The 12,632-nt window shown below is 37.3% G+C and overlaps 1 protein-coding gene across 1 annotated transcript in view; it reads right to left on the reverse strand.

The window, feature by feature from the left end:
• The window catches only part of col5a3a (collagen, type V, alpha 3a), an 81,174-nt gene that overhangs the window by 51,172 nt on the left and 17,370 nt on the right, over positions 1-12,632 (reverse strand). Inside the window, exons 4-5 of the mRNA XM_065263411.2 lie at positions 11,089-11,251; positions 2,072-2,194 (exon numbers count right to left, since the gene is read on the reverse strand). Of these exons, the coding sequence (XP_065119483.1) occupies positions 2,072-2,194; positions 11,089-11,251 (286 nt within the window). The remainder of the gene's footprint in view (positions 1-2,071; positions 2,195-11,088; positions 11,252-12,632) is intronic.

Below are 12,632 nucleotides of genomic sequence, written 5' to 3' on the forward strand. Positions count from 1 at the left end.
ATAACACGTCACTGCAGTCATGTGACTTTAGTCTCTTAATGACATTATTTTCATTTTTAGGTGAACTATCCCTTTAAACAATAAACTGACACAAAAACATTAATTAGTATCATTTCACATACAACAATCGGGCCTCTTTCTCCACACTCCGTGATTACATAATACTTAAGGTCACACTGGCACATTACAATGCTAGTGCAAGACGAGAAGTTGTGGTTAAGAAGTACTCTTTGTTTGCAAAAATTACATTTGTTTCGCTAGATAAGACCCTTACGCCTCGGTTGGGATTGTTTAGAGCCCTTTGAACCAACAATTTTAAACTGCATTAAAACATGTAAACTGTTGAAGTCCACTATACGGAGAAAAATCTTGGAATGATTTACTCAAAAAATTTAATTTCTTCTCGACCGAACAAAGAAAGACATCAACATCTTGGATGACATGGGGGTAAGTAAATTATCTATATATTTTTTTTAAGAAAGTGGAATATTCATTTTATAGTACAGTTGATGTCAAGTTTAATTGTTGGTCAGATATATGTCATTTAAAGATATCTATCTTTCCCTTTTCAAGTAGATAAGACTTTAGTCTTACATGACTGAAATAACCGCGCGGAGGCGTTACAAACATGACCACCTAGTGGCACGACTTCCTTAAAAGGAAATTGGTAAACAATGAACATGAATCACTGATTTCATCAAAAAATTTATTATTCTCTTTGCAAATTAGGTCGAAGTTCAACTTGTTTGTAATTCAGATATTCGCTACATTATCAGCACACAATTCGAGAGGCTAGAGTTGAGCTCCTTACAAGCTATTACCAAACGCCCTGACTGAATGAACTTGATTAGGCCTGTCGGAGGGAGATTATATGAATAATGTGAGAACCTGGCAAAGCATTGAAATGCCAAGTGGGGCAGCATAGATTTGGATCAGTGCGAGGAATGGTAATGGGTCAATAATGTGAGCAATGCTGATGAATCCTGTCATTACTCCCTGTTCTCTCAGCTGTAGTGGGAACAGAAAGCCAAATGGCTTTGTCACCGAACGGCTGCCGATACGCACTTTTCCCGAGGCCAAGTTCGAGTGAGACCTGCGCGGACACCGCATTCGCATTTATACAACTGGGCGTGGGAGCTGTGTGTGGAAATGGATTTTCCCGCTGACCTTAAGCGTTCCTCCCAGAAGGCAGCAAAAAAATGCTAACCCACTGACATGCTTATTCATCGGGCTGACTCACTCGCATGTGTGCGTTCACAACAAATATAAATCACAAAAACATGTTCTCCGCACAATAAAATCTCACGGACAAATTGAGTCAGACATTCAAAACATTGCTTTGTCTGTACAACATTCTGTACAGCAGCATTATTAATTCAACCAACAGCATTAGTTTGGGGTGGGACTACCTGTTTACTTAACCAATTTCATCTGGTTCTGGTGAGGAAATTACATAAAAGAACAGATCTGCTTTTTAAATCTCTGGCATGGCTATTGCAAGTAACATATTAAAACTGTATTTAACAGGGTCTGGACTTGAACCCGCATCCCTGCGAGATCACCAAGGTTCATAAAGGTCACAAACATGTGCTCTAGCAATTTTTTATTCATTCAGGTTGTGCTTCAGGCCTCGAATATGAACTACTTCTTCATTTGCAAACCTGTCTTGTTTATTGGCTGACTGAAATGAGATCTCTGGGAGCAGAGCCCATAAGCAAATGCAAACAGATAAATGTAAATGCGGATGGGTAAAGCCAACGCAGCTCAAACACCCAATATCTTTTCGACAGCGCTCATCTGAGAGAGACTGTGAGAAAAACATGTTTGGCCAAGCTGGAACAAATTATGTCTTCATAAAGTTTAGCAATTTTGTGGAAACTGTGAAGTGGGCCGCACAGGGTTCACTGGATATACAGGCGTCTCCCTGCAAATGATGCTTAAATGCTGAAACACAAGGCGTCTGAGAGCAGGAGAAAATAAAACAATACATCTGGGTAGAATGAAACATTGTTTTGAAGTTTGTGTTGAACTGTATCTGTGTTTTTTGTCAGTGTGTAGAGGAAACACAAACCTCTTCAGGCTCCAGACTCTGGGTTTTGTATGGCAGTGGACTGTCACAATCAGGAATATAGTGTTGGCAATAGTCAGCTGCAGTCTGAGGATCATCCACAAACAGTAGCTGCTGGATTTCACCCTGAAATACACACACATAACCCTCACATTACACATCTACAATTTCTCAATAAAAAGCAGTGTATGTAGATAACAAAGATCCTGTGTAAACAGACAGACCAGCCTGATCTCATGGGAATTTGTATGTATTTTACGAGTTGGCTCATTTGTACGAATTTGTTTCAGTTTCAGATCTAAAAAATCTTCTGATCTGAAGTTATATGTCATCATTGTTTTAATTAGTTATGTGAAGAAAAGTATAGTTAAACACTATTTGTCCATTATAAAAAAATGGTTACACTTTATAATAAGGGTCTTGAATCATAATGACATTAATGTAATTTTACTTAAACATGAACTACTGTAATGCTGAGTTAAAGGGACACTTTTTTAAAAATGAGCTCATTTTCCAGCTCCCCTAGAGTTAAACATTTGATTTTTACCATTTTGGAATCCATTCAGTCGATCTCCATGTTTAGCATAGCTTAGCATAAATCACTGAATCATTTAGCAGCACGCTTAAAAATAGGAGTTTTGATATTTTTCCTATTTAAAACTTGACTCTTCTGTAGTGACATTGTGTTCTAAGACCGACAGGAAATTAAAAGTTAATTAAATGAATATATTCATGTGTTGAGTCATGTTGTAGTTAAAGATGACTCTTTGGTTTATGATTAATGCATGCCTTAGCATTAGTTCAAATTTAATTTGGGTATTAGTTCATCATGATTCATGGACCCTTATTATAAAGTGCATATTATAAAGTAAAAACACTTCACAATACGGTTGTAAAATACATCAGCTAACATTAACTAACAATTAATACAGTCGTTTTCCGCATTTATAAATCTTTGGTAATGTTAGTTAATACCAATACAAGTTACCTATTGGTAAGCCACGCCCCCTCCACTCACTCAGACAAACAATTAACTTTCGGTGACAGGCTTCACCGTTAATGTTTTCTAATGTTATGCTAATGTTACGTTAGAGATGTTAAAGATAACGTTCAAATATGTTGTTTTGATCGTTTAGTTGGTATTGTGGTTTACCGCATAACTTAATCCAGAGCAGACACTTATCTCGGTTGAAATGTGGCTTGCAAAAGGGTAAAAAATACACAACATCACCCAGCCTCTCGGGATACCTAGTGTCGGAGTTGCATGTACCCCATGCACACCGTTTGACCATTTTAAACTTAAAATGACAGAAAAACATATAAAAACAAATGAAAACTGACTTACTGCAATGCATTTCAATGGACGTGTAAGCAGAGAATGTCCAAGTGTATTGGGTTAGCTATGCGCACTGTGATTGGCTCATCGCATTTGGGGGCGTGACTTAGCCATAGGTCAATTGTTTATGTATGTTACCAAAGTTAATTTTATGTATTAGTAAATGCTGAAATTAAAATGAACTACTTCTGCTATAAAAGTATTGGTTAATGTTAGTTGGTGTTAGCTAATGCATTAATTACCTTTTTCAAATCATTTAACCCTTAAATGCATACCTCAGGTCCTTAGTGTCCCAGGGCATCATTTACCAAAATGCCCATTGTTACATTTTTTAAGTTAGACCTCCAGCTTCTTAGTATTCCTTAATAATAAAATAATATTTATAAAATAATATGTTTTATAATTAAATTAAGGTTAAAAAGTATATATGGTCACTAAAGACTGTAGGTATATAGGTATGTAGGCTAATAGTGTAAGTAAAAAATAATAAGCAATTTTATCTTTTGTTATGGTGAATAAAATGATGGGTACCACAATGGTGAATGGTTAAGTGGTTGTTACTGTTGTCTAACAGCAAAATGGGTTCCTTAGTTGTGCCTGTCTAAACCAGGGAGCATTTCTATATGTTGTTTAAATGTTGGCTCTGTGTTAGCATGGGTGTCCTTCTGGTACATCAGTTTCCCACCATAGTCTAAAAACATGCAGATGAAGTCAATTACAGTCACCCAATTGCCTTTAGGTGTGTGGGTGGGTGGCTGTGAGTGTCTGTAAATGTGTGTGTGCTTATAGGTGCCTTGCGACCGTTTTGATATATTTTTGTGCCACAAATCCCATAGTTACAATGAGTTTACTATTATTCTAAAATGTGGAAAGATTATTGTATAAAGATTAAGTAAGTGATCCTTAACGTTTGAAAGTAGTGTATATAAGACTAGGCCAGATAGCTCCTAATGAACCATTTTCATTATTGTGTAATATCCACATACTGGTGAAATTCTAGTGTTTCTAGAGAAACAGAAAGAACCTTAACATGTGCCAAGAACACGTTGAGCCAAAGCAGAAAATTCAGATGAAAAAATAACTTGTGTGATGAAATGAGGGGTAATACAATTGTGCTATTTGAAATGTGTGTAAAAGATTCAATTTCTGATCATTTTATATAACGTGTGCATGTATGGTATGATATGAGACACGTATGTTCATGTTGGTAATGGCTGTATGCAAAGACAAACACAATTGTAAGTGGGTCTGTAGTGCAGGGATGACCGGCGGTCCAGAGCCAAGACCTTGGGTTTGTTCCATAACAACCGCTGCCTGTACATTATTCCACTTATTTTACGGCTCTTTACCTCATAAATAAGGTAAGGAGCATTAAATATTGATTGGAAATATTTTATTTGCTTATTTCTAACCATTCACGAACCTCATGCACACAGCACTTTGGTCCCAGAAAATTGACGGACAAGCTTCAGTGTGAACGCAAAATGTAAATGTTCTGGGATTGCTCCCGGAAAGAGGACATAGTAACATTGCCGTAAGATACCCGGAAAGCCCTCAGTGTGAATGAGACGCAGAAATAATGCCGTAAGGGGCGTGTCGTAGTAGGGACGTGCGTGTCATGGAAACATGAAGTAATGGTTCAGCTCTTTAAAACGAGGGATTTACATGCAGATTAACATTCACAATGAGAAATTTTTGAAAACTGGACTGAAGCAGATATCAGGAAGAGATCATTCAGCAACATACAAGAATAGCGCCTCACGCGCTCATATGAGCTTATAATAAACAAAAATGCCAGCGCGTCATCGCAACAAGTCAAGATATATCGTTCCAACTCTGAAGCTGAGATCATTCCTCAGCATGCTAGAATGGCACATCATGCACTCCTTTATAGTCTTATCATAAACAAAAATGCACGCAAGTGGTCTCTGGATAGAGAAATAACAGATGAATAAAACTTGAGACGAAAAACTACCAAGTGCAGGACTACACATCAAGGGTCTTTATGGGATATCTCTAAACGCAAACACAGATTCCGGCAAATCATTGGCAGTGTGAATAAACCAAAAATTCAACGATCCCGGACAAATTCCGGATGCATTTCCAGTGTATTTTCCGTAATGTCTGTGTGAAAAGGGCTATGAGGACAACACATTTACTTTCAGTTTTAAGATAAGACAAGACGATCAAATGTCACGAACAAACTATTTGGTTTAAAATTTGTAAATATAATACCAAATATGTTATTAAAATACAGATGTATAATATTAAACTGCACCTGCCAAAATGATTTCCAGCATCCGGGTTACCGTGTGTTATTAGTTTTGAGTGGTAGTTATCTAAAAAGAACCAACATTGGAATGCCGCAACTGGCCAATCAGAATCTAGCATTTTAGAGAGCCATGTAATACGTATATACAACTAATTTCTTTATTTAAATAATACTTATTATTTAATCTTAGTAACATTTTAAATTACATTTACTCAGTTGTAAACTTCACTTTAATTTTTATTGCATTACTTTAAGATCTTTGATGATATCGACTCAATTTTTTTTGTGGATTTATTTGATTTAATATTTTTTATCTACTCAATTTAATTTGTGATAAGAAAAAAATATAATCATTGAAATCTACTAAATATTTCACCAAAAAAACATGAGTATATCATAGTAAAAGTTTTTACATTGTACATTTAAGTACAGAATACATAAAATTAAAAAGATGTAGGCTACTTACTACTGTAGGGTTTTGTTTAGGATTAGTTGCATGTAATTACGCATAGCTTCCAGTTATTACTACAATACTACATGTAATGTCTAACAAAAGCACTTAAAAAAAAGGTGTTACTCTCTATTGCTTCAGATACAACAATAAAGGATGCAACACATAGACATGCATACAACATCTTAAATGAAATCAGGATTAATTTTCATGGAGCAGAACGCCCCCTATTGAAAGGCAGCTATAATACAGTGTATTTACTAAATTTGTGAAACATCTTGATCAGACGCCAAACTAATGTTTAACATGAACACATAACAGAATATTAATATCCACTATAGAGATCTTTCATCCGTGGGTCAATGTACAATCTGTAACTCATGACTGGAACCAGTCCAGTACACCAGTGGGTGGAATAACAGAAGGTCAAGAACTGGCAATACCCAAGATCCACAGCAAATAACACAGCCAGACCGCAGGATTTCTCATATTAGTAAGACAGATGTGGGGAAATTCAGTATACCTAGCCAACTAATCACACAGATCTTATTTGATTTTATTGTCATATCTATTCTTCCTATCTGTTCACTTAAACAAGCCTCAAGACACAACAAACTACTTAACACGGTGGTTTTGTTTGCATACCACCATTAAGCATTGGTGTCCCAGACTTGCTGTGGTTATGGATGGATCCTATTTATATCTTGTGCCTAACCGCTTTACTGTATAAACAAAAACAACTGACTGAAGCCACAAAACAGCTTCAGATGCGGAAAGTCTGCTGTTTGTTTTGTGTTTTGTGATTCAGTTCCCCCAAACTTCCCCAACTCTTAGCAATTTGTAGGAATCTGGAAGTAATAGATGCATTAGTCCTGACTGGAGTCCCCATGCTCCCGAGCAGCCCTCCCACGCTGAGGGATCTGGGTCAGAACATAAGCCCTCTGGATTCCTCCGGATCCAAGCCCTGGGAACTGGCCTGAGATCAGGTTGAACATTCACATACTCCAATACCAGCCTAACCCATAAGTGTGACCCCTGGCCTAGGACAGCTCATTCAGGACCATGAGTGTAAATGTAGAATAATAAATAATGTAAGTCATGAGCTATCACATTGTGTTCTGAAGTTGAATAGATTTAATCTTCAAGAGCACATGATGTGGTAGACTAGAGGATCTTAATTTTGGGACACATACAAAAGTCACACTTTAAACATCTGGAGGAATCAAAGGCCGCTGCCTTACTGCCCAGTAAAAATTCATATTAAATTCATAATTACATTATTGCTGATATTCAGATGAGCTGAAAAGATAGCCAAGCTTTTTTTCAACATAAATGCTTTGACTTGGTAGAAAAATCAAACTGAAATGTAAAATGCCAACATTGACTAATTGGCAACATTGGCGTCCATCAGTGAGGGTCCAAACTGAACAAACTCACCACTGAAACAGAAAAAATTTCTACACAGGCTCAAGGTAATTATGCCTACATTCCTGCATAACCTAAAAATAGATTGTTGCTGGTGGTGTCCGCTAGAGGCACTGTAGGCGCTTGTTTTTCTCTGTTTTGATGTGGGTTCTTTTAAGCTTACAAATCAGACAATACTAAACATTACTGGAGAATATTCTTCAGTTCATGTTTGTGTGACTATGGCAGATAAACGTCTAAAGTCTTACTTTCAGAAGTGATCGTGTTCGGCCAAGGTATGTCACTAACTTGTGTACACGAAGCTTAGTGGCAAATTACAAAAGGGACAGTAATGGTACATTCACACGGGGCGAAAGCGTTAACGGTTCTCATTTACTTTTAATTGGTGACATCATGTGTTGACGAACTGAATTGTGGATCCGTCAAAGTCGGCTCACTGCTGTTGCTCGCGGCAGAAGTTGAACATTTCTCAACTTCTTAAGCACCAATGCGTGCGTCAGCCAATCAAATCACCTTATGCAAATAACATTGTGCGAGCCAGCCAATTACATTTATGCAAGACCGGAGCATGTGTTGAGGCCACTGTGATTGGCTGCTGGCCATGCTTCAGACAAACCATTAATGCTTTCGCCCCGTGTGAATGTACCCTAAAGATTGATCATCTGTACGTTTAAGTCAGCAGTGTTTTATAAGAATTTAACTGAATAATGCATTTGCGCACATATGTCCATAAATAAGTACCAAATAGCACAAAACGACACATAGCATGTCTTATTTGTGTGCTTAGTTTCTTTAGTTAACTTATTTCTAAATAAATCATGTAATTTCTAAAATAAAAAGGCAAACCTTAAAATATTAGATGTAATTGACTTGCAAAACCAAGTTTTTTTTTTTAGTTTTTTTTCTTTAGTGTAGAGATTTAGTGTGCACAAGAATTGGATACGGACACGCCTTGATGCCTTCCTACATCCTTATACTTTCCAAAAATGCAGCATTTTTCAAGTTCCCTCGTAGAATAAACTCATGGGGGTTTATTATTTTAACAGGATTTGGTGAACAATGGGATATTGTAATGGTTTCAGGGGTAGTACGAAACACAGAATGGGATGGGCACTAAAGCTATAATGTGTCTGTGGGAGGGTCAATAAAAGCTGAAGGTGGAAAAGGTTTGGGAAATAAATTGAATGGGAGGAGATGGGGAGTGTGAGGTTATTGCAGTGGGTGGCTGCAGGAGATGTGGCTTGTCCTATATTGGTTGGAAAAACATCTGGTTTCTGTCCTAAAAGCAGACGGAGGAGCCTTAAATGTCAATTAGCCTGACAATAAACGTCCATCTTAATGACTGGAAGGTTGGACTGATGGCCAACCCACCTCTCCAAAAAGCCTAAGGGTAAAGTTGATTGTCATTCAAATGTAATCCAAAAGACTTTTAGGTCAAACAATTTCTTTATAGAAAAGCACAAGCGATAACAACAGATCATGGAGTGCCTGTTCAAACCGATTGTGAGTCTGTTAAATAAACACCCAGAATCTTTTAGACGGAAGCACCCAAATCCTCCTTGAACAATGAAACAAAACATCCAAAGTTAATAAAACTGAAGCTCGCCCAACTTTTACCCTTTGACCCCGTGCTGTGAAGATAAAGGACAGAAGTCTTTAAGTGCACTGATGCTGGGATAAACCAACAATAAACTCATCTTCTTTAGACAGGACAAAGACTCGATGGATATTTTCAAAATCCAAATATTTGCAAATGGATGTGTGTTCAGTCAGACAACATTAATGCGAGTATTCAGAGGTGAGCTCAGTGCTATTTCCAAATATTCTCAACAAGCCTGGGCAGCGCAATGTTCCTCTCCAGAGCCAGGACCCCAATTCACTCTGCTTCAAACTGTTCAATTAAACATAAAACCACCTGCACATTCCAGCAGAGCGAGAGATGCATAAACAACATATGATCTGCTATAAAATTAAAATATGCTGAATTGAGAGTTACTGTCACCTCCCAGGAGAAATGGGTTATTTGTTGTTTTGGAAGTATGACAGGGAAGTATAAGCACTAGGGTTTATTAGCGGGGACAAATGTGAATCTGCAAAACACTTCTATAATGAAAAAAATGGATTTGGAATTCCATGCTTAGTCTATTACTGTAGGTGTCAGTTGGCCTACTGTACCAAAAGTGCCTTTTTTCTATTTTGCAGTTTTTATATAGGGCTGGGGTGAATTTCCCGAAAGCATCGTTAGCCAACTACTGTCGTAAGTTTCGTCGTTACTAACAAAGTTCAACGATTTGGTGTTTCCCGAAACCATAGTTCAAACGAACGTTCGCAAACTGCATCGCAAAATTGTGTGGTTTGAACGACAGCTCTTCACCTGTCGTAAGAAGCATCGTTCCTTGTTATTATCAAATGTAGACTTACGTTGATCATGCTTTTGAACAAAACTAGCAAAACACATGTAGTACAATGTATATCCATCATTCTAAATATATTACAATTGTATTTTACGTCTTTAGGTTTGTAAACAGAATTAAAGTGCTGCATTTGAAAACTGTGCATGTGCAAAGTCACACGAGCTTTAAGACCCTGGGGAATCCCTGGAAGGAGTGACGTTAGAGAGAAATTGCGCATGAACTGAACATCTTGAAAAAAAAACAGATATCTAAATCACGAGAACAAAATCAGTCTTCCGATGCAATATATGTTATTTACATCAAATAAAGGACATTAAATCGATTTGCACAGATTACTTAATACTTCACCTTCCACGTGACATCATCAACTATGTTGTTAAACCAACATGGTTCAAACGACGAATGTGCAAAATTTTATATGCTTTCGGGAAACAGTCGTGACAAGGTAGTTTGTTTCTCCAACGATGCATCGTACTATGTTGGTTCAGCAGCGAGTTGCGTCGTCGTTCGGGAAACGCACCCCAGGACGATTTTGAAGAAAAATGCAATAACTTTCTGAATTTACTAAAACTATAATATATTTTAAAGGGACACTCCACTTTAAAAAATACATATGCTCATTTTCCAGCTCCCCTAGAGTTAAACATTTGATTTATATCGTTGTGGAATCCATTCAGCTGATTTCCGGGTCTGGTGGTACCACTTTTAGCATAGCTTAGCATAATCCATTGAATCTGATTAGACCATTAGCATCACGCTAAAAAATAACCAAAAAGTTTCAATATTTTTCCTATTTAAAACTTGACTCTCCTGTAGTTACATTGTGTACTAAGACCGACGGAAAATTTAAAGTTGCGATTTTCTAGGCAGATATGGCTAGGAACTATACTCTCATTCTGGCGTAATAATCAAGGACTTTGCTGCCGTAACATGGGTGCAGGAGGCGCAATGAAATTACGCAGTGCCCGAAAATAGTCCCCTGTTACTAAAAGTTACCAAGGGGACTATTTTCGGCCGCTGCATAGTATCAAGAGTCAAGTCATAAGACATTACAGATATACTAACTGACCCATCATATTACAGCATGATACATTCTTTTTTCTGAAACTTGAAAATACATACCTCAAATACTTCCTCATCTAGCAATCGAGTCCCAAACACAACGACTCCTTTCGTGCTGACGACAGGTGCGTCACCTCGCATCAACTCCAGGGTCTGCACTTTATTACAATCCAGATATAATGTTACAGACTTGTCCTCCACGCTGTAGGCTATCCGATGCCATCTGAAAAAAGATGACAGGAGGGTTCATTAATGTCAAATGTCACATTTATTCCAATACTAACTCGAGGGTATGGTAAGAACAGGTGGATTATGAGCTGAAATCTGTATGCACTTGGTTTGTGGTTATCAAATAAAACATATGGTTGGTTTGTGGTTATCAAACAGATACACATATGGTCACAGTACATTTGTATTGTAAACACTACTAACCAAACTCACAATCATTGCATTGTAACACACTAGGGTGGTTAAATTTTCAAGGCTGGAAACTTTCCATGGGAATGTGTGGGAATTAGGGATGTGCATCGATGCTTCGCATTCCCATTAAAAAGACCTGTCTAAAATCGATTCTGAATCATAAGGTTCTGATTCAGTGTTTCATGCACAGCTTGTGCATGTACTACGACTCCGTGATCAGTGGGAAGTCCTTATCAATCTAAAATCACTACGAGTTTGCCTTGTTTACAACGTGCATTTAAAAAAGCAACACTCGTCAAACACAATCATTCAAAATATTTTTATTATCATGAAAATACCTGAAACAATCTGAAGAACAGCAATATAAATATGCCTCTAGATATTTCCTGGAATAGTGTTTGTAATGCTACTTCTTCTGTGGCACAAATTGAGTTTCTGCACGAAAGCGCCCTCTGGCTTTTGAATGTGGCGGCATTTCGCCGTAATTCATTCAAATTCATTCATTGAGAAAATGCGCATTTGCCCGATTAATTGACACAACCATAATGGGAATATATGGGAATTAATGAGAATAAACTAGGAGTTTATGAGGCTAGATATCATGTAGCTGGCTCAAGCTGTGATGCTCTTTCTTTTACATTCTGCTAGCCACCCAAAATGTAGTTATTATTACGCACTGGCCAAAAATAGTCCGCTGAAAGTTGGGACTTTTTTCAGTTCCAGCGTAATATCATTGCGCCTCCTGCAGCCATGTTACAGCAAAGTCCTTGATTATTACGCCAGAATGAGAGTATAGTTCCTAGACATATCTGCCTGAAAAATCGCAACTTTCAATTTTCCGATGGTCTTCATACACGATGTAACTACAGAAGAGTTTTAAATAGGAAAAATATCGAAACTTTTTGGTTATTTTTTAGCGTGATGCTAATGGTCTAATCAGATTCAATGGATTATGCTAAGCTATGCTAAAAGTGGTAACGCCAGACCCAGAGATCAGCTGAATGGATTCCAAAAAGTTATAAAATCAAATGTTTAACTCTAGGGAAGCTGGAAAATGAGCATATTTTCAAAAAAAGTGGAGTGTCCCTTTAAGTTTATTACGTTTATTACAAGCATAATAAGGTTTTTTATGCTTTTGTGTTACTCAATGAAAGAAACGATTAAAGTTCGACTTACAATTAAAT

This window comes from Paramisgurnus dabryanus, chromosome 3 (genome assembly GCF_030506205.2).
Source record: "Paramisgurnus dabryanus chromosome 3, PD_genome_1.1, whole genome shotgun sequence".
NCBI classification, from domain to species: domain Eukaryota; kingdom Metazoa; phylum Chordata; class Actinopteri; order Cypriniformes; family Cobitidae; genus Paramisgurnus; species Paramisgurnus dabryanus.